General features: G+C 42.0%; 1 protein-coding gene across 1 annotated transcript in view; it reads right to left on the bottom strand.

The window, feature by feature from the left end:
* LOC122806101 (insulin receptor substrate 1-B-like) overlaps positions 1-23,460 on the bottom strand; it is a 188,688-nt gene that overhangs the window by 99,256 nt on the left and 65,972 nt on the right. Inside the window, exon 2 of the mRNA XM_044076339.1 lies at positions 5,757-5,769. Coding sequence (XP_043932274.1) covers positions 5,757-5,769 — 13 coding nt within the window. The remainder of the gene's footprint in view (positions 1-5,756; positions 5,770-23,460) is intronic.

Here is a 23,460-nt window from a genome sequence, read left to right as displayed (position 1 = left end):
TGTGCCTTTACAGTCAGTGTTCCCTGATCTCGTGCCTTTACATTCAGTGTTCCCTGATCTCGTGTCTTTACATTCAGTGTTCCCTGATCTCGTGCCTTTACATTCAGTGATCTTGTGCCTTTACATTCAGTGTTCTGTGATCTCGTACTTTTACATTCAGTGATCTCGTACGTTTACATTCAGTGTTCCATGATCTCGTGCCTTTAGATTCAGTGATCTAGTGTCTTTACATTCAGTGTTCTGTGATCCCATGCCTTTACATTTAGTGATCTCATGCCTTTACATTCAGTGTTCAGTGATCTCGTGCCTTTACATTCAGTGTTGCATGATCTCATGCCTTTACATTCAGTGTTGCATGATCTCATGCCTTTACATTCAGTGTTCCTTGATCTTGTGCCTTTACATTCTGTGTTCCATGATATCTTTCCTTTATATTCAGTGTTTCGTGACCTCCTGCCTTTACATTCAGTGATCTTGTGCATTTATATTCAGTGTTCTGTGATCTCGTACCTTCACATTCAGTGTTCCGTGATCTCTTGCCTTTACATTCACTGCTCCGTGATCTTGTGCCTTTACATTCAGTGTTCCATGACCCTGTGGCTTTTTCTGGGCTTGCTTCTTCCTACAGAAATTCCTAAAACACGCTGCCTCCTTTTTTGTTAATGCCTTAACCATCTCATGCTCGTTCTACTCATTAGTGCTCTCTATACTTCCCTTTCTTCTGATATCACCACAGTTATTCTGCTTTCCTGTGATCCCTGAATTCTACATCTTTTTTATTCCCTTTTTTAGCATCTGTCTTCATGTTACGTTCTCAGTGCCTAAGAAGGTCATACCTTAACTCTACAATGTCCTAGGTTTAGTATCTCTGCTTGTGAAAAAAAAACCTTCTCAAAGACAGTATCCAAAAAATGGAATCACCTCCCCTCTGTAGTCAGAGACATCACCCAATATAAGCAATTTTGAAACAACTACTTAAGTAGAGTAAATCACTCTCACAATCATTTTCACATCTTGCACATATGTATGTATATTCCTTCATCAAACATGGGTATTTTTTTCTTTTTTTCTTTTTTATTTCACTCTAGTTATCCCTCTGTTTCTAGCATTACACTTTGCATCCCGATAACTGTAATGTAATTAATCAGCTCTACAGTGCAATCTAAATGTATTATATCACATCAATGTAATTAGAAATGCCTCCTACTTCAAAACTGAAATGTTATTTGCAAGTACCTTACTGAGCTTTTAATGTGCCTGTGCCTTGCACCAAGGTGGCTAAACAGGGTCCTTGGACCAACCCACCTACATGGTCAACAAATTTAAATAAATAAATGAATAAAATTACAGGAATTTCTTACTCGGCTTTCCTGAATGTGACTGTATTATGTAAACAACCGTTATGACTTTTGCAAGTCTATTTACGTTTCCACCACTCAGTTGTGGACCTTTTCACTATTAGATCATCTCAAAGATATTGGCCCATGCTTCTTAAAACCCAAAAACGCTGTTGCCCAGGACAAGGCCTTTTCTTTGTAGCATGTATGCATGATGTTTAAGTGCAAATGAAATGAAAAGTCTATCACAGAAACAATAAACAGTTGGATTTAAAAAAAAAACAAAAATAGCAGCTGAAAAAAAGCAATGCTAACATGTTTTTTGTATGCACACCATGTACTTAAAAACAATAAAAATGTATTGTCTCACAGGTAACCAGTGAAGAAAGATCTAAATGAAACTATTCGAACAGCAGTAACTGCTACTTCTGACTAAAGAACAAAACAAACAAGGAATTCCAGACGACGCTTACTTTTTGAAAAAGACAGCGCTGTACTTCAAACATGAAGCCTGCCAATTATTTACCTACGGCCTGTTCAAGGATCAAAGGCCACTGAGTACATGTTTACATGGTTCAAGGGAGCAGGAAACAGTTCACATTAGGTAATGTTGGAACTTATTTTTTCTCTTTGAAGAACCATTTCTTTCCACTGCATGACAATTACCTAAACAGTCCACACTGGGGATTGTGCAAAAGCTTAATAGAAGTAGCTGAGAAGCATTGCGTCACAAAGGATTGCTGACAATGAAAAAGTTCGAATCACATGGGATCACCCATTACCAACAGTTCAAAAAACAGATGCATGAAAAACAGATACAGCAATCCAAAGAAAAACAATAGAAGCAGCAATCACTGAAATTGCTCTACCCAGTAATTAGTGTCTTAAATACAGGGAGACACAAAGTAAAAAAAAATAAAAATACCCAGGATACGGAAGCAAAAACAAGAGCAATATGGAAGAAAGGTACCCAGACAGTTACAATGGCAGTAGTAGGAGTAAAAGGGCTAATAAAACAAAAATTACGATTGTACTTACATATATACCTGTAGAAGGAGGTGAATCTGGGCACGCTGCCATTGCTGAGAGGAGTTCTTTTGGATAACATCAAAGACTGAAGCAGTACCAATTTCATGAATTTTAATTATGCCCTGACTTACGAATGCCATCCATTTTTGACATTGTATGTAAAAAAATAAATAAATAAGCATTTGGAGAAATTAAACAGAGTTCATGCATACAGAACACCCCAATCTGTAAGAATGGAATCACTGCTTGTTACGCAAAATGCTGTAGGCTTGCCATAGAATGGCCAAATACACAAAGTAAGTCATCTGTTTGGTTTGAGGCAAACAAGTTTTCATAGATTTTCTGTATTTATTCATGCATATAAGAAGTATAATTTTGAACATAGCAAAAAACACAAGGCACAAGTTAAATTAATGTCATAGTGACAGCCCAGGCCAAATAACTGCCCGGTCATATTAAGTTTGAGCAGTACTACATGCACAGGTGTATGTAAATGCAACATGTTCTATATTGGTAAAGACAGAACAACATCTCAACTAGTAAGCATGAACATATTAGAAAACAAACAAGAGTGCTACACAGTCAAGCATGTTAACAGAAATGATGGAGAACAAAGTTTTAAACTCTTTGGTGTACAGACATTTTATCATCCTCATCAGCAGCAAACCCTTTTATCCCCATTTTTAAATGGGGTTCGGGTGTCATGTCAACTGTTGCCACCTCTCTCTATTCACAGCCAAAATCCCCTTCAACAGTCATGCTAAATGAAGCAGGTCTTCTCTCACATAATGCATCCATATGTTGGCTGGACATTCTTGTCTCCTCTTTCTTTCTTGTCTAAGTCTACACTACCAAATTGTATCTTTCCTGAACGTGACTGAACCACCACAACCTGTTCTTGACATTTTCTACAACTGGCATTACTTTTGCTTTCAATCGGATGTCCTCATTTGTTCATACATCCCACAATGTGCATCCTACCACCCTCCTCAGGCACTTAATCACCTCAAGCTTCCTCAGCTGTTTTTTTACTGACCATGTTTCTGGTCACACCACTGTTTTGCACACCTTACATTTTATCTGTCAAGATAGTGTGTGACAAAAAGTGCTACTGTGTCAGTTGGCTGCAAAAACCTCCTGTTCAAGCTTTGATCTCACGATTCAGGCTTCCCTTCTCTTCATTCACTCCTCCCAGGTATTTGAATCCGTTAATCTGTTCCTCTATTTTCCCTTCCATTTCAATTATCATCTTCTAATTTTCTCCATTTGCTACTACGACTCCGCCTTCCCATGTATTATAGTCCATCCCAACTGCCTCCTGCTTTGTATTCCAGTCTCCCATCATTCTCTGAAGTTCCTGTTCAGAGTCTCCCTGTACTGCCACATCATCTGCACACAGCAGCTTTGCTGATCTGTCCCCCTCCAAATGGTTTGCTGATGTATTCCATCACCAGTATGAATTGCAGTGAGCTCAGAGCTGAAGCCTGATACACACCCACTCCCAGTGAAAGCCCTTCTAAGCCCTTCTGGGAGTCCAAGCATAGATTGCACTTATGTCAGTGGATCCCCGTACACAGCCTGCACTAATTCTACCAATGATTCTGGGACTTCAAACTAACAGTCTTGAATGGACCTGGACATACAGTTCTATCCTTCTCAGAATGGAAGCACAAGGACAGAGGTGCTGTCCTGAAGTGGAGGGAATACTTGGAGTTATCAGTCAGACCACAGCTTCTGCTAAAATATCCCTACTACAAATAAACTGCTCATTAAGTCTTTCTCAACACTCTGCAAGCGGTCAGATCAGTCTGATTTGAAAACCTTAAATGCTGACAGTCTCAAAAGGTAAAACGTTCTTAAATCTGTAGCGTCTAAAAACAAGTGAATACAGTTAAAAGACTATCTCAGGAGACTGTTAAGTTATGCACCTGCCCTTGCTTTTCCCCATTTTAGTAAATCACTAAATGTAGAACCAGTCGACTGTATAATGTATAGCAACCAAGAGTGTCCCTCTTAGTTCTACTCCACACAGACCACGAAAACACCGGCACTTGTAGTCTACAAACTCACTTTTATTCAATACACACAATGTTTAGCGCTTTCATCTAAAATCATTAGACTTCTTCAGAACAATTCAATACCATTCCATTCTTGTTTAAATACTTCTACTAACCTATCATCATAACTTTTAATTAGCATATCATTAGACTTTTAAAGTGCCAGTGTGCTATTTTTAAAAATATTAGACTTTTAAAGTGCCAGTGTGCTATTTTTTAAAAATAGCACACTGGCACTTTAAAAGTCTAATGATATGCTAATTAAAAGTTATGATGATAGGTTAGTAGAAGTATTTAAACAAGAATGGAATGGTATTGAATTGTTCTGAAGAAGTCTAATGATTTTAGATGAAAGCGCTAAACATTGTGTGTATTGAATAAAAGTGAGTTTGTAGACTACAAGTTCATAGGTTCATAGGTTCATACTAGGCTATCTGCCCGAGGGCATTTACAAGCCTAGCCCATAGTTTTGTGGCTTACGCCACCCCTTTAGTATGGGGAACTATACTCATTATTTTGCTGTGCCTCTGCCGGTGTTTTCCCCATTTTAAAAGGTTGAATTTCTTGCCACAGTCATCCTTTAGGATACTTCAGAAAGGAAGAACATCTGCCTCTTGCTTGAGGTGTTATCACCATGAAGCAAACAATTTACATACAAACTGGGAATGTACACACGGCAAAACAACTGGGACTCCTTCAGCAACAGCGATGACCGAGTACCTCTCCATCCTCTGTAGAACACAAAATTCTGGCTGCTAAGTGCTTGTGAGCCTGGATATACGAAAGAGAAATTTCTTCCAGACTGGTTTATACATCTTTCGCTAAAATTATCTCCCTTCCAAACGATTTACACATCTTTTGCTAGCATTACCTCCTCTCCCACAAGCTGATTTATACATCTTTCACTAGCATTACCTCCCTTCCAGTATGGTGCACTCCTCATGCTTCACTTTGGGAAGAATGAATCCAGCATTGTTGTCCCACCCATTCTTCTGTAATCTCCATTCCAATTTATTTTCGGACCTCCCTTCTGCTGTAGACTTAAAATAGGTCGCCTTGCTACTCCTGTCTGATAACTATCTTTCAATGTGTGCTTCTGTCATCTGTGAGCTATACCCTGATCAGAACATTACATTTGTAATGATTACTATGAATATAATAACAAAACAACTATGATTTCTGTAGACAAACATCATCTCCTGACTTTCAACTAAATGCTACCAAATGCTTAAGTGAACAACAGTCTACATTAGCTTAAACATGCAGGCATTTAACTAAAAAATAAGCTTTAAACAGAATATGACATATCATGGACAAGCAGTCCATCTTAGACTGGATCCTGGTATCTGACTTGCACAGCAGTCTGGTTGTCTTCCAGATACCCTAAGTGACCATCATCCAGCCTACCTAATTAGGAACAGATCCCAAACCATCAACCAACCTATCCTCAGAGTAGTTAGAAACAAAAAAAACCTTTATAACTACTGATCTCATAAATACTGTAAAAAGCTGTAACTGGCCCCCCCCTAAAATATCTACCTCTAGACAATGCAGTTGAGTACTTTAACACAACCTTCACAAAAATCTTAAACCATCATGCATCCCCTAGAACCATCAGAATAAAAACTAACTATGCCCCATGGCTAAGAAAATATACTAAAACTATAATGAAAGAAAGGGACAAGGCCTGGATTCAATATCAGAAAAACAAAACCACTACTTTGAGACAAAACTATGTAGAGCTCTGTAACAAAGCCAAAAAACAAATCAAACTAGACAAATTCAGCTACTATACAAGCATGCAAGAAATATATGCGCACAACCCACAAAAAGTCTGGGCCACAATAAATGGTATACTGCATCCAGGAAAGTCCACGACTCCAACCCCTGTGCTTCTAAATAACCATGAAAACATTCCTACTCAGTTTTAAAAATTTGTACCGAAACAGTCCAGACCGTTGCCAATGCCCAAAAAGTACAGTTTTGTACCTACCATAAATGTAGATGTTCGAGTGCTAATACAGCTGCAGTAATCACATATGGGTTCTCTGCCGTCAGGCGGGTCCTCGGTCGGCCGAATTCCAAAGTCTAGGTCCGGCGTCGGTTGCTGTCACTTTCTTCCCTGACGTCAATGCGACAGGGGTATATAAGACACAGCCAACGCCATATCTTCAGTCTTTCTTGCCCCAGATGTCAGGTGCCCCCAGAAGGAAGGCAATACATAAATTATATATGTATATATAAGCAATGCAATGTAAACAAAAAATAGTAGTTGCAAGCAAATACACCATAGGAGGATAACCCAATTTAGGTTGTATGAGGAGGTGTTAGCCACTAGTCCTTTACCAAGAGGGAACGGAGGGAGGGAAACCTGTACTGCAGCTGTATTAGCACTCTAACATCTACATTTATGGTAGGTACAAATCTGTACTATGTTCATCGTGCATACAGCTGCAGTAATCACATATGGGTAGAATCCCAAAGCTACGCACAGGGTGGTAGGCACTAGGTGGAACTGGGATGAGCCAGAATGCCCTGCAACACAGCAGTGGCAAAGCCTGCTCTAGTTTTGAATATAAAGGCAGGTGGTAGTGTTTTGTGAAGGTATGTACAGAACTCCAAGTGACTGCCTCCAAAATATCTTTGGTGGGAACTCCTCTGAGGAAGGCCATAGAGGTAGCAGTGGCCCTGGTGGAGTGGGGTCTGATGCCTGTAGGGACAGATTTCCCATGATAGGAGTAACAAAATCGTATGCAGTGGCCTATCCATTTTGAAATTGTCTGTTTGGAAACAGGCTTCCCTTGAGCTCCTACAGCATAGGACACAAAAAGTTGTTCTGATTTCCTGAAAGGCTTTGTTCTGTCCAAATAACGTAGCTGTCTATGGATGTCTAAGGAATGTAGCAGCCTTTCCCCTTTGTTTTGAGGATTGGTGTAAAAGGTAGGCAAGTGTATGGCTTGATTCAAAGCTACCCTGGATATCACTTTAGGCATAAATGACGGGTTGGTTCGAAGGGAAACCCTGTCCTGATGGAAGATGAGAAAGGGCTGCACAGCCATGAGAGCTTATAGTTCCGAAACCCTACGAGCTGAGGTAATGGCCAGAAGGAAAGCTGTTTTCCAGGACAAATATTGCAAGTCTATTGAGGCAGCTGGTTCAAAAGGAGGCAATGTTAATTTTTCTAGAATGTAATTAAGATCCCAGGCTGGCACAGTTTGTTTCCTTGGTGGTCTTATATTCTTAGCCCCTCTGAGGAACTGTCTTAAAAGTGGGTGAGAGAATAACGGTGGATCCGTGTTGAATTCTGCAGAAATGGCTGAGGCATGGATTTTTATAGAGGAAAATGAAAGTCCACTGTTTAGCAGCTCAGCTAGATACTATAATACCGGAGGCAAATTCAGTTTTCTGGGGTCCTGGCCTTTTTTCTCATTCCAAGAGCAAAATCGTTTCCATTTTGCGGAATAAATCTTTCTAGTAGATGGCCTTCTGGCCTCCAGAATGACATCCTGCACCTCTTTGGGGAGCAGGGTCTGTTGTGGTGTTAAGGAATTTTCCATGCAGCAAGATTGAGTGTTTTCAGCTGACTGTGAAGAGTTTTGTAGCTGTGCCGAGTCAGCAAAAGAGGCATCAGAGGTAGAGGCCAGGGAGGAGTACGAGTTAGGCTCCTCAGGAGTGGGTACCAGTGCTGTCTTGGCCAGTCTGGAGCAATCAGTATCATCTTCAGTCTGTCTGCTCTTGCTTTCAAGAGCACCTTGGGCAGAAGAGGCAGAGGTGGGAAAGCGTACACTGTCCATGCTGTCCAACTGAATGAAAGGGCGTCCACTCTCCAGGCCTTTGGATGAAAGGTCCTTGAACAAAACTTTTCCAATTGATGATTCCTGTGGGAGGCGAAGAGATCTATGTCTGGCCTCCCCCACTCTTGGATTATCTTTGTAAACACCTGAGGATGCAACTTCCATTTGTGTGGATCTGTCATATTTCTGCTTAGATTGTCTGCCAGCATGTTTTCCAAACCTGGCAAGTACTGTGCTTGAAGTTCGATTTGCCATTCCAGAGCCAAGTTCCAAAGTTTCATGGCTAGCCTGCACAGGGGGTATGAATGTGTTCCTCCTTGTTTGTTTATGTACCACATTACTGTGGTGTTGTCTGTTCTTATTAATAAATGTCCTGGATGCAGAAGGACGTTGAATGCTGTAATTGCATTTATCACTGCTAGCATTTCTTTTTGATTGATGTGAAGGTACTTTTCCTTTTGGGACCATTTGCCCTGAATGTACCTGCCTGTCATGTGCGCCCCCCAGGCGTAATCTGAGGCATCTGTTGTGATGACTTGATTTGCTTGAGGCTTGCAGAATGGGAGGACTGTGTTTGTTTGGCATGCTTGGGCCCACCATAGAAATTCCTTTTGCAAACATGGAATTATTGGAATTATTGTTTCCAAATTGTGGCTGTGTTGAGACCATAGGTTTTTTAGGTACCACTGAAGTTTTCTCATATGCAACTTTGCACATGGGATTAAAAGAATGCAAGATGCCATGAAGCCCAGAGCCTGCAGGATTTTCCTTGCAGTAAGCCTGGTACAATTTGCTAGTATTTTGAAGTACTGAGTTAGTTGCCCCTGTTTTTCTGGCATAAGATAGGCCATCTGGGTGTTTGTGTCCAAGTTGGCACCCAGGAAGGTTATTTTCTGTGATGGTGTTAGCCTGGATTTCTCTTTGTTGATTGTGTATCCCAGAGAATTCAGTAACCGTGTTGTATAAGCCAGATGTTCCAGAAGTGTGTGCTTGCTGTCCGCTTGGATCAGGCAGTCATCCAAATAAGGGTAAATTTGTATCCCTTGAAGTCTGCAGTAGGCAATTACTGATGCCAGGCATTTCGTGAATACCCTGGGCGCAGTAGATAAGCCAAAGGGCAGTGCGCAGAATTGATAGTGGATTGAACCTGCAAGAAATCTGAGGTATCGTCTGCAGCTTTGTCTGATAGGGACATGCAGGTATGCCTCCTTGAGGTCCAATGTTACCAGCCAAAACTCCTTGCCCAGCATGGGAAGAAGCTGCTGTAATGTGAGCATCTTGAATTTTGGTACGACTAGAAATGTATTTAGGATGGATAAGTCCAAAATGGGTCTCCAGTCGGTTCCTTTCCTTGGTACCAGGAATAGTCTGGAATAAAAACCTTGACCTTGTTCGTGAGTAGGTACCTCTTAAATAGCTTTCATGTCCAGGAGTTTTGAAATTTGTATCTGTGCTTCTGCCCTTTGATTGTGTGGCAGGTTTGGCATGCCTCTCATTTCTGGAAGAGTGTGAAAATGAAATCTGTAGCCTCTGGTTATAATGTCCAGGATCCATTTGTCTGTTGTGATAACATGCCAATTTCTTGTAACTAATGCCAGTTTTCCTCCCAAGGGGGCTGCCAGCTGAGACTTGCTTGGCATGAAACGGAGGAAGTCATTGGGTTTGTTTTCTGTATTGTTGTGCAGTGTCTTCGCCACCTCTTGGTGCTGGAGTTTGCCATTGTCTGCCTCTATATGATTCTTGAGATTGTCCTCTGCCCCTTGTGCGCCTGTATCTACCTCTTTGGGGCTTGTCTGCGGCTGGAAAGGACCAGTTTTTAGAAGGCCAATTTCTACTAAAACAAGGTGGTTGTACCTGAAGAAAAGCCTTGACTGTTTGCATAGATTTAGCTTTTTCCTCCATTTTCCGTAGTATCTCCTCAGCATTAGTACCAAATAGTACATCCTTTTGTAAAGGAGCATCTAGTAGTTTAGCTTTAACATGATCAGGCAAACTTTGTTCCCTAAGCCAGGCATGTCTACGGATGACTGATCCTGTAACAGCAGCTCTACTTGAGGCCTCTAAGGCATCATAGCCACATTGTAAGGTGTGTTTACCCACCTGTTCTGCACTATGCAACATATCCTGCAATTCCTTCAAATCTGGTTGTTCAGGTTGAGACATTTTATTCTTAATTGTGATAACAGAAACTGCTGATATTTAAGCATATGGAACTGACAATTTAAGGCTCTCATGGCTAGGGTGGCCGAGGTGTATACCTTTTTTCCCCACCTTTCTAAGGATCTAGATTCTCTTTCGGAAGGTAGTGGATTCTTGGCAGTAGAGGCCTTCATGCCCTTGGGGCCTTGAGAAATGGTTTCAGGGTCAGCATTATGGCTTTTGAAAAGAAATTGGTGAGAGTTAGGAACTCTGTAGTACCTATCAGGTTTGACAGGGGCAGGAGGCAGGGAATCCGGATTAATACAAGCCTCCGAGTAAACATCATCAAGTATGTCCAAGACAGGGGGTATAGCCAGAGGTCTGTGTTGAGGTAACAAAAGAAATTCCCCAAGCCTTTTCTTGGAATCAGAAAAATCTTGGCCTACCCAATGGAAGTGTTCCCTCAAGGTGTGCAAGGTTTCCCCAAAGGAAAAGTCCTCTGGGGGAGATACAGAAGGAATGGACTGCTCTGCATCAGAATCTTCATAAGGGGAGTACGAGTGTTCCTCAACATCAGAATGTTCTGAGAAAATGGAGCCCTGTTCAGAAGAGGGAGAAAGTACAGTTGTGTACACCTACCATAAATGTAGATGTTCGAGTGTCTTCACTGTTGCAGTCATAACTGTAGGGTGCTCCTGCCGGCAGGCAGCCCGAGGTCAGCCAGAATCCCAAAGTCTGGGTCCGGCGTCGGCTGTACAAGCCAGTACCCTGACGTCAGTACACTCTGGTACATAGCCGTCAGCCGATGCCATCTTCTCCAGCCTTTCTTGCCCTAGATGTCAGAATTTCCCAAAAATCATAAATGAATCCAATAAGGAAACACAAATACACCACAAAAGAGAGAAAAAGAGGGGATAGGAGGGAGGGAAACACCGACTGCAACAGTGAAGACACTCGAACATCTACATTTATGGTAGGTGTACACAACTGTACTATGTTCATCGTGTTTCACTGTTGCAGTCATAACTGTAGGGTGGAATCCCAAAGCAGTGAAAAAAGGGAGGAGGTCTAGACAGAAGGGGCAGCAAGAAGACCCTGCAAAACAGCAGAAGCAAAGCCTGCCCTGGTCTTAGAATACAAAGGGAGATTGTAGTGCTTGGAAAAAGTATGCACAGAACTCCAAGTGGCAGCTTCCAAGATATCCTTGGTAGGAACTCCTCTGAGGAAAGCTGTAGAAGTAGCAGCTGCTCTAGTAGAATGACTTCTCACTGTACCTGGAAACTGTTTCCCATGATGAGTGTAACAAAATCTTATTCCAGAAGAAATCCATTTGGAAATAGTTTGTTTGGAAATAGCCTTTCCAAGAGAACTGGAGGCAAAAGAAACAAACAATTGGTCAGATTTTCTGAACTCTTTAGTCTTGTCCAAATAAAATCATAACTGTCTGTTCACGTCCAAAGAAATCAAAATCCTTTCCCCTTTATTCTGAGGATTAGGAAAGAAGGTAGGAAGGTGAATTGTTTGATTTAAAGCCACTTTCGAAATCACCTTAGGCATGAAAGTAGGATTGGTCCTCAAGGATACTCTGTCCTGGTGGAAAATCAGATATGGTTCCACAGCCATGAGAGCTTGCAACTCTGAGACCCTTCTGGCAGAAGTCAAAGCTAACAAAAGAACTGTCTTCCAAGATAAAAACTTAATATCTGAAGATGCAGCAGGCTCAAAAGGAGGCAAAGTAAGTTTTTCCAAAACATAATTAAGATCCCAAGCAGGAATAGGAGGGGTCCTGGGGGGCCTTAAATTCTTAGCCCCTCTCAAGAATTGTCTCACCAAAGGATGAGAAAAAACAGGGGGATCAGTATTGAAATGAGCAGAAATAGCAGAAGCATGAATCTTAATGGAAGAAAAGGAAAGTCCATTAGACAAAAGATCCGAAAGGTAAAGCAAAATAGAAGAGAGATCAGTTACCAGAGGGTCCAAACCTCGGTCCTGCATCCAAATGCAAAATCTCTTCCATTTAGAGGCATAGGATTTCCTAGTGCTAGGGCGCCTAGCTTCCAAAAGAACATCTAAAACTTGTTTGGGAAGACTAGAAGAAATCAAATTCCTTTGAAGAGCCAAGTTGCCAGGCAAAGGGTCTTGAGATTGGAATGTAGCAACTGACCCTGATGCTGGGACAGAAGAGAAGGGTTCAGAGGGAGAATCCAAGGAGGCTCCAAGAACAGGTGCTTCAAAGTTGGATACCAAAACTGTCGAGGCCAATTTGGAGCAATCAAGATGAGGAACTTGGGCTTGTCCTGTTTTATCTTTAGTAATACCCGAGGAAGAGGAGGGAAGGCATATCCCGAAAGGTTTCTCCAGCTGAAGGACAGGGCATCCACTTTCCAAGCTGCTTTGTGGAATGACCTGGTGCAAAAGTGAGGCAGCTGATGATTGAGATGGGATGCAAACAGATCTATCTGGGGCATCCCCAAACTGCAGTAATCCTGTTGAATAAGTTGGTGTCTAGCATCCATTCGTGAGGATCCAAAATGTTCCTGCTCAGGCTGTCTGCTAAGAGATTCTGTTCTCCTGGTATGAATTGGGCCTGGAGATGTAGATTCAGATTTAGAGCTGTGTCCCATAAAGCCATAGCTAGTCTGCAAAGGGGGTACAAATGAGAACCCCCCTGCTTGTTTATGTACCACATGACTGTGGTGTTGTCTGTGTAAATCAAAAGAGGCCCTGGATGCAAAAGGTTCTTGAAGGCTAGAAGAGCATTTTGAACTGCCAACATTTCCTTCAGATTGATGTGCCAGTGAAGATGATCCTTTGTCCAGGTTCCCTGCTGGCAATTGCCTAGAAAATGTGCTCCCCAAGCATAATCCGAGGCGTCCGTGGTTATGATTTGAGAAGGTTGAGGAAGACGGAAAGGCTTCCCTTCGTTTAAAGCACACACCCTGGACCACCAAAGGAACTCCTTCTGGAGGCAGGGGATCAGAGGAATCAGAGTGTCCAGATCGTGGTAATGCTGCGACCATACACTTTTCAGATACCATTGAAGCTTTCTCATATGGAGCCTTGCATTTGGAATCAACAGAATGCAGGAAGCCATGTAGCCCAGTGCCTGCAGGAATTTCCTTGCAGTGAGCTGAGGTAGAGTTGCCAAAGTCTTGAAAATTGAAGCCAGCTGTATTTGTTTTTCTGTAGTGAGGAAGGCCCTTTGTAAGGTTGTATTTAAGAGGGCTCCCAGAAATACCATTTGTTGAGAAGGGATCAAATGTGACTTTTTTGTGTTCACTGAAAATCCCAGTAGGAGGAAAAGACGTTGAACAAAATCCAGATGTCGAAGTGAAAGTTCCTTGCTGTCTGCCTGAATAAGGCAGTCGTCCAAATAGGGGTAAATCTGAATCCCCTGGAGTCTGCAATAAGCCACTACTGGTGCCAGGCACTTGGTAAAGACTCTGGGCGCAGTAGATAAACCAAAGGGCAGTACAGAGAATTGAAAGTGTCTCGATCCTGCCTTGAACCTGAGGAATTTCCTGCGTTCCTGCCTGATGGGAATGTGTAAATAAGCTTCCTTTAGGTCCAATGTCACCATCCAGGCGTCCTGAGAGAGCATTGGAATCAGCTGCTGCAGAGTAAGCATCTTGAATTTTGGAATTTCCAAAAAGGTGTTTAACACAGAAAGGTCCAGAATAGGTCTCCATGAGCTTTGTTTTCTTGGAACCAGAAACAGTCTCGAATAAAAACCTTTTCCCATCTCTGAGAGTGGAACAGGCTCTATGGCTCTCATGGCAAGAAGAGCATCCACTTGATTTAAGGCCTCTGACCATTGATGTTTTGGCAGATCTGGCCAACCGAAAGCCCTTGGCAAGGTATGAAAGTGGAATTTGTAGCCTTTTAAAATCACATCCAATACCCATTTGTCCTGGGTAATATGAGTCCAATTTCTGTAAAAAAGAGAAAGTTTTCCTCCGAGAGGGGCATCCAGGTAAAGAGGTCCTGTAGCCCAACCGAGAAAGTCATTGAGTTTGCTTTCTTTGAGATTGGGATCTGTCTTCTCCCCTTCTAGGTGAAGAAGCAGTCCATTGCCTCGATCTGAAGGAGGCCTGAGCTTGGCCACGACCTCTAGAGCGTCTGTATCTTCCCCTTTGAGGCCTGTCAGACGTGGGAAAGGACCAATTCTTGGAGGGCCAATTCCTGGAAAATCTAGGAGGCTGAACTTGCAAGAAATCTTTCACAGTTTGCATAGATTTTGCCTTTTCTTCCATCTTTTTAATAACCTCCTCAGCCTTACATCCAAAAAGAACATCATGCTGAACAGGGGCATCTAATAATTTAGCCTTAACCTGTTCAGGTAAACTTTGCTCACGAAGCCAAGCATGTCTCCTGATAACAGTACCAGAGGCTGCGGCCCTGCAAGAAGCATCCAAAGCATCAAAACCACAATGCAAGCTATGTTTGTTCAGTTGTTCAGTTGCATGCAATACATCCTGTAGTTCCTTATCTTCTGCACATGCAGGAAGGGAAGCAAGCTTTTGCTTTAAAACAGACAAAAGAAATTGCTGATATTTAAACATATGAAACTGGCAATTTAAAGCCCTAACAGAAAGGGTAGCAGAAGTATACACCTTTTTGCCCCACCTGTCTAAAGCACGAGAATCCTTCTCAGAGGGAATAGGATTCTTAGAAGTAGCAACTTTAGCAGCCTTAGAACCCTGAGAAATAGTTTCAGGATCTGCAGAAGGGTTCTTAAATAAGAACAAATGAGACTCAGGAACCCTATAAAACCTATCAGGCTTAGAGGGAGCAGGAGGCATGGAATCAGGATTCAAATTAGCCTCGGAAAAAGCATCATCCACAATGTCAAGAACAGGAGGGATAGCCAAAGGCCTATGTTGAGGAAGAAGAAGAAATTCTCTAAGCCTCTTCTTGGAAGCAGAATAATCCTGACCTTCCCAATGAAAATGTTCCCTCATCTCATGTAAGGTTTCTCCAAAAGAAAAATCTTCAGGCGGAGAGGCAGAGGGCAAGGAATCCTCAGCATCCGAATCCTCATAAGGAGGAAAAGAATATTCCTGATCAGAGGAAGAGACAGAAGATATAGAAGCCTGGTCAGAGGAATCCATAGGAACATCCTGTCGAGGCCTTTTCTCAGGGGGGGGGGGTGAGAACCCCTAATCATTGTAAGCAAATCTTCAGCCATCCTTAACAATTGCTTCTGTGTCCTGGGAGTAGATTCAGAAGAAGCTTGAGCAGGAGCTTTAGATTTAACAGGAGTCTTTGTCTTTGCCTTCGCCTTTGAAATAGTGATGTGAGTTGGCCTAAATACTCCCTCAGAAGCCAGTACCTGCACAGCGGTTCCGGACCCATCCGAGGGAGCGACGTCCGAAGGTCCTGCAGCAGATAAAATAGAAGGCTTTGATGGCTCCCCATGGGAGTCCGTATAGGCCATCGGTTCAGAAGTGGCGGACGACAGGGGCTGCAAAAGCGCCTCACTGACGACAGCTGAACTGGATGCCGGCTCCAGCTGCAACGAGTCCTGTTTGGACCTCGGAGGCCTGTCCTTGTCTTTGCGCTTCTTTTGAATTCCGGTAGTGTCCGACGACATTTTATAATTGAAGCGTCTGCCAAAGTAATTCAGAGCCCAGTCGTACCTGCGTTTGATAGTACGAGAATTAAACCTGGCACAGAACCGACAACAAGAAACGTCGTGGTCAGGGCCTAAGCAAGGTAGACAGTAAGAGTGGAAATCTTTATGAGGTATTTGTTTTCCACACGTAATACAATTATTAACTTTTTCTGACATCGGAGGAACAAGAAAAGATTCCCAACGGGGTACTTAGCTTTGAGAAGAGAAGTAAGAACTTCGGACCGACAACAACCAAAAACGCTGTTTGAAAATCGCCAACCAACGACTTGCGAGCTGCTTTCCACCGCACGGCAAGAAAGACTGGAGAAGATGGCGTCAGCTGACGGCTATGTACCAGAGCGTACTGACGTCAGGGTACTGAATTGTACAGCCGACGCCGGACCCAGACTTTGGGATTCTGGCCGACCTCGGGCTGCCTGCCGGCAGGAGCACCCTACAGTTATGACTGCAACAGTGAAACACGATGAACATTCTTCCTCCACTCTGGATCTCTTGTCTGGAGGGGGTTGGGAACCCCTGATAAAAGTAATTAAATCCTCAGCCATTTTAAGCATCTGCTTTTTAGGCATGGGGCCTGGGGATGGGTCCTGTGCAACAGGCCTCTTGGGATGCATGGCTGATTTGGACTTAGTGAAGGCCTTAATGGAAAAGGAAGATGAGGGTCTAAAGACACCCTGGGTGGAAGTGGACCTGTCCACAGTAGGAGGCTCAACACTCACAGTGGCTTCGGTTGTCTGAGTAAGGGCCGAGGTACCTGCGGTCTCTGTTACAGAAGACACCGCCAAGGAAGTGTCGTCGGTAGTCAGGGACTGCATAGGTGTCTCGCTGAGAACCGGACCACGTGTAGCCGGTTTTGGCGTGGTGTCGGTGGAGACCGCGGGCCTCGCATGTCGGTCCTTGTCCTTGGGTTTTTTGGACAAAACGGTAGTCGGAGTCTCCGACGACATTTTATAATCAAAAGCTTTACCAAAATAATGTTGGGCGAACTCCGCCCGATGCTTAATAGTGCGTTTATTTAAAGTCGCGCAAAAGCTACAGCCCGAGACGTCGTGGTCTGGGCCTAAACAAGGTATGCGGAGAGAATAGAAATCCTTATGCGGTATTTGCTTCCCACAAGAAATACAATTGTTAACTTTGTCTGACATCGGTTTGAGGCAAGAAAAGTTTCCAACGGGTACTTAGCTTTAAAGAAGACTTCGGTTTCCAATTTTTCGTAAATTCAGGAGCTGGCCGACCGGCACTTGCGAACTGCTTCTGCTTCGGGCACCACGCGGCAAAAAAGACTGAAGAATATGGCGTCGGCTGTGTCTTGTATACCCCTGTCACATTGACGTCAGGGAAGAAAGTGACAGCAACCGACGCCGGACCTAGACTTTGGAATTTGGCCGACCGAGGACCCGCCTGATGACAGAGAACCCATATGTGATTACTGCAGCTGTATGCACGATGAACATCAGTACTAGCAGCCCCACACCAATAACTACCCCAACCCACCCCAATATACAAAACAATAGCCCCACTATTCACCTCCACTCTGTATCCACCAAATTAATATCTAAACTCCTTGGTAAACTTAAACCAACCACTCTAGTAGCTGATAAGCTACCAGCAGACATCCTTCGGATCTCAGCTGAAGCTATAGCATATCCTGTCTCTATTCTCATAAACAGATCTCTCTCAGAATGCAAAGTCCCCACCTCAAGGAAAACATCATATACAATCCCACTGCACAAAGGAGGCAACTCTTTAGACCTCACCAACTATCGCCCAGTAGCAATACTATCACCTTTATCCAAAATATTAGAAAAGAGTTGTTCATACTCAACTAATACAGTACCTCCAGAACAACAACCTACTCTCCATATCCCAGCATGGCTTTAGACCTTCCCATAGCACTACGACAGCACTACTATCATTCACCAACATAGTTAACTACCACAGAAACAAGGGCCTATTTGTTTCTCCCATATTCTTAGACCTATCAAAAGCCTTTCACATGGTAAACCACAGTCTGCTTCTTGATACCCTATCCACCCTAAATATAAGTTCCTCCTCTGTATCATGGTTCAACAGCTACTTATCTGCCTGTCAGTAAGCAGTCCTATGGCAGGACCAATTGTCCCCCCTGTTACCAGTAACCATAGGAGTCCCTCAAGGATCCATCCTTGGCCCATTGCTGTTCTCTCTGTTTACTAATCAGATCTCTCCATCCTCTCCCACTGCCTCAATAGTACAATATGCAGATGACACTACCCTCATATGTGCTGCCCCTACCCTTAGTGAACTGCAAACTCTTACCCAAAATAACTTCACCCTAGCCGAAACTTGGTTCACTAACATCAAACTTCTTAATCCCCCCCAAAAAAACAAACTAATTATTTTCAGCCCTGGCAGAGCTCCTTCCCTAAATAATAATTTCACCACTAACTCCAAAGAAAACATTCAAATCAGTCCAACCACACACACTAAACTGCTAGGCGTAGAAATAAACAATAACCTGAAGTTCGACGCCCACACAGCACAAACCAATAAGAATGTTAATAAAAAACTTGGTCTCCTCTACAGAAACAGTTTATGACAAAATGCACCAAAGTAACCATCGCAAGGATTCATCTTCTATCCACCCTCCTCTACACCTCTCCCATCTTCACCAATGTCTGCCAAACTGATCTAAATAAAATGGAATCTTGCTACAACAAGATTGCCAAGTTTGCTACTGAAGCCTCATATAGGTCCCACCACTGTCTATCCCTTAAGCAACTCAACTTGCTTGAGTTACCTCATACACTTCTACTCAATCAACTCTCTATAGCGCACAAAACTTTCCTACCTTCCTGAGATAACCCCAGCACTTCAGCACCTAATTCAGCCCCACATTCCCTCTACAGCCTTAAGATCTAGTAACCAGAACTTCATAACTGTCATCAAACATAAAAACAAAGCTGGTAAGTCCCTCTTTGCCAACACCATTGCCAAAACCTGGAACAAACTACCAAGACAAATAACATGTACTACATCCTTTAGTCAATTAAAAAAAAACTCCTGAAAACCCACTATCTAAGTAACTGGCTATGCTCATGCCACTCACCAGGCTAATCCATACCAAGAGAATTTGTCAGGGTATAGCCATGTAGAAACAGTTTCTCCTCTGAAAGCTTCCAAACCCGTGCATATTTACCTTACAAAACTTATAACTGCAAAAGAAAAAAAAATGTACCTCTGATTGTCTACTGTAAGAAATGTTAATCACTAGCATGATGTCCTGTTGTGTGCATATATGCTATATGTATGTTTGTTAATCACCAGCATGTTGTCCTGATGTGTATACATGCATGTTCTACTTCTTTTTACTCTCATGTAATGTATTGTAATGTGGAGCTTTTCACCCCGAGCCTCCTCTGAAAATGGACCTGCATCCAGTCGGACTTTCCCGGTAAACAAATGTAAAATAAAATAAAAAAATACAATAAAATAAAACTGTCTAATCTGCTATGCAAAATAGAATGAAAGACTACTCTAGTATCACCATTAAAGAACTAAACTTGTTACAAACACGGAGACTATAATGTTGCATTAATTTCAAAGGATGAAATTGGCTCTAAAAGGAAAGTATAACAGTTTCATTTTGTTTCATATATAAAGGCAATCTTTTACTCAAGGAAGACTCCATACGCAAGGCCTTAATGTAGTACGAAACCATTGCAGCAAAGACACTCCAAAGCAGCCATGCTTTTAACATCCTGCTGAGCCAAAATAGGTAGTGATAACACTTTTAGCAACTGCATTCCAGAACTTCAAAACATGTTATAATCCACAAACCACACTAAAAGGGAACCAGGAGGAGCCCAAATTAGGAAGGAAAAAATATTAGCTCTACCGAGCCTACGAACGGTAATGTACACTGCAACCCTCTCTATTTTGACCCACCTATCATTATCATGTGCACGTTTCTACACTACTAATACATTTCTGAAAGCTCTGACATTTGTACTAGTGAAAGAAAGGCTTTAACTACATTCTGTTTCCCCTTCACAACACATGTAGAACACTTCTATTGGCCTATTTATGTCCACAAACTTAACTTTTCTGGGCCTTCTTGCATTACTCTACAGATTTGCTAATACTTGGAAAAGCTACGCTGGTATGTGCTGTAACCTAAAGCATACTGGTTACCACAAGTTTTATCCTACTGTGGTGACTACACCATGTTTAAAAAAGCCATACAACATTTGCCCAAGCTTAAATTACACTAGTCACCTGTATTAAAACTAGTCACCTGTATTAAAACTATTACCTCTTAGACCCTACATTTTATCAATACTTACGAAATAACCAGCAGGAAATCCTAAACTGTTGTACTGTGCAGGACTCAGAGAAGGTGACTAGGTGACTACCCCCTGACCAACTCAATCTTAGATGAAGTGCAGATAGAAATTACTCTGTATTACTGCACAGACAATCACACAAAACAGTGTGTGGCAAACATTCCTACGGGTGCGACGATAAATGGATATGTAAATCTAATAACCTGTCTAACTAATCAAGAAACAGGGTGACTCTCTGATTGGCAGAATAAGTATTTGCCAAAAAACAACTTTAGAATTAAGTTCTGTGTAATCTAAGGTGCTATCCTGCTTGTGTTAAGTACATGAATGCATGGTAATAAAGATAAACAAAAAAAACACAATGCACACCCAGTAAAACAGTAACAGTGGAACTATGAATATCAATAATTACAAAATAATTCCTAAGCCATGGTCTTGAACTACAAGTTCTGCCTAAAATTTGCTAGCTTACACAAAGAGAAAAATAACCTGATTTGCAAGTCAGTGTCTTATTAAATGGGGCGTCTGAGCTATAATTTATAAATTGCCCAAGTTAACATCCAGTCTCTTTTAGACAAAATTACTTCATTTACTATCAAAAGCTGTCTCAGAGAGCTTCCAATACAGTTTCAAATAAACTGGCATACTGACAGTTTCCACAATTCAAGGCTGATGAGGTCCAGCTACAGTTCATGATATTCTCTAAGTTCTTCCATGTTTCTGTGGCACAGCTAGAATTCCCATGGAATTCAGTGCCATGCTGTAAAATCCCGCTAGTTTACTGGGCCTTACAAGTCTCCATCAACTGTGTAACAGTAGGCTAAAAGGCAAATTATACACCTGCCCCCCATTAATATTCAAAAACGTGCACGCTGATTGGTCACCCGGACTTTTCCCATTACTATAACTCTTTTTTCACACTGTTTTGCTATGTTAAACGAGTTTAACATAGCGAGACAGCTTTAAAAAAAGCAACAGAGATTCTCTGTTGCTTTTGTAAAGCTGTCTCGCCATGTTAAACTCCTTTAACATTAGCGAGACAGTTTGTAAAAAGCAACAGAGATCTTGCTTTCTCCGTTGCTTTTTTAAAGATGTCTCGCTATGTTAAACCCATTTAACACAGCGAAACAGTTTGTAAAAAGCAACGGAGATCTTGCTTTCTCCGTTGCTTTTTTCAAAACTGTCTCGCTATATTAAATGGGTTTAACATACCGAGACAGCTTTAAAAAAAGCAACGGAGATTCTCCGTTGATTTTTTTTAAAGCTGTCTCGCTATGTTAAACCCATTTAACATAGCGAAAACAGTTCGTAAAAAGCAACAGAGATTTTGCTTTCTCCGTTGCTTTTGCCCACAGTTCTGATGTACTATGTAGGCATACGCATGTGCAGTACTTCAGAACTGCTACAGAATACCAGACAGCTGTGGAAGGGCAGCAAGGAGGCACTATACAATGCCATTATTTAAGAAAAGTAATTATTTTTTTTCTTAAATAATGTCATTGTATAATAGCAATAACCCACTTCTGGGTGTGGGTAATGCTGGATTTACCCACGGATGGCTTTGTTTGGCCACTCGGGCTTTGCCCTCATGACCAAACCACACCAACCGTGGGTAAATCCAGCATTACTCACACCCAGGCGTGGGTTACTGCTATAATAACCACTACCATTTTGTATCTATGTTTAACAAGCATTACAGACTTGTGTTAGCATCAGACATTTGTGAAAATGGTTACCGTAAATGTTATTATGGACTTAGTCTTCACCTTAATGATTTAGTGGATAACCAGCACTCTCTTTAACTTAAGCTTTGTAGCTATTTTCTCATTTCTGAGCGCCTACGGATAATGTGCTTCAGAGTAACAGCTGCAAAAAATCAATACAGTGTATACTGGTAGTGAATTGTGATACATACACAACTGATTAGGCAAAAAATTTTCTTAGACTTAAAAGACGACAATAATAACTTACTCTCCCTCCTCCAAAATAAGGATATGCTTAATCCACAATGTCAAAACAAGTCAGATGCTACAGTGTTTTCCCTGTCTCGCTCTCTCTCCTCTATTTATGCAACTGTACATGTACTTTCCAAATACCACTCTGTGAATACTGGTGTGTCAGCGGCTCAAAACGTATGTTAGTACATCTGCTCTCCAGTGCATGTCTACAGTGTGAGTTCACAACCAGTTAGAGCTAGTGGTATTGATGCTTCTCAACTGATGGGCTGTGTGCACACTGCATTTTTATAAACCCTTTTAGTGAAATTTAAAGATATATATATATATATATATATATATATATATATATATATATATATATATCTCAAACTTAAAAGATTAATTCACAAATTTTGTACTTGTGGAACATACTTGAGTTAAGATCTGTTTGACGCTATTTCCTAAACATTTTACAGCCTGACATATCCTGCTAAAAGTCTTGCTTTAGATCTTCCACATGCTACTTTCATGTCCTGATTCCACATGCTACTTTCACGTTCATACGCTATAGTATATATATATATATATATATATATATATATATATATATATATATATATATATTTTTTTTTTTTGGCCCTACAGTACAGGTGAGTTATCACTGCTATTCCCTATGCCACCAATCACGTGGATGTCCACAAGTACACCATAAAGGGAGGGGGGGTTGGGGATGACCATGGGGAAGCCACCAGAGAGGTTTTTGCTTCAGATAACATTTCCCCACTGCAGAGTGGTACAGGATATGTACAAGGGTAGTGTGACAGTGGTGAGGTCTGCGGTGGGAGTGACGGATGCGTTTAAGTTGGAGGTGGGATTACATCAAGGTTCAGCTCTAAGCCCTTTCTTATTTGTAATGGTGATGGACAGGTTGACAGACGAGATCAGACAGGAATCCTCGTGGACTATGATGTCTGCAGAGGACATTGTGATCTGTAGTGAGAGTAGGGAACAGGTGGAGGAGACCCTGGAGAGGTGGAGATATGCTCTAGAGAGAAGAGGAATGAAGGTCAGCAGGACTAAGACAGAATATACGTGTGTGAATGAGAGGAAGGATAGAGGAATGGTGAGGATGCAGGGAGTAGAGGTGGCGAAGGTGGATGAGTTTAAATACTTGGGATCAACAGTTCAGAGTAATGGTGTGTGGAAG

Source organism: Protopterus annectens, chromosome 7.part0 (assembly GCF_019279795.1).
Source record: "Protopterus annectens isolate FY-2018-M chromosome 7.part0, PAN1.0, whole genome shotgun sequence".
In the NCBI taxonomy this organism is placed as follows: Eukaryota; Metazoa; Chordata; order Ceratodontiformes; family Protopteridae; genus Protopterus; species Protopterus annectens.
The sequence above is the reverse complement of the archived record's forward strand: the minus strand, read 5'-3'. Positions and strand labels throughout refer to the sequence as shown.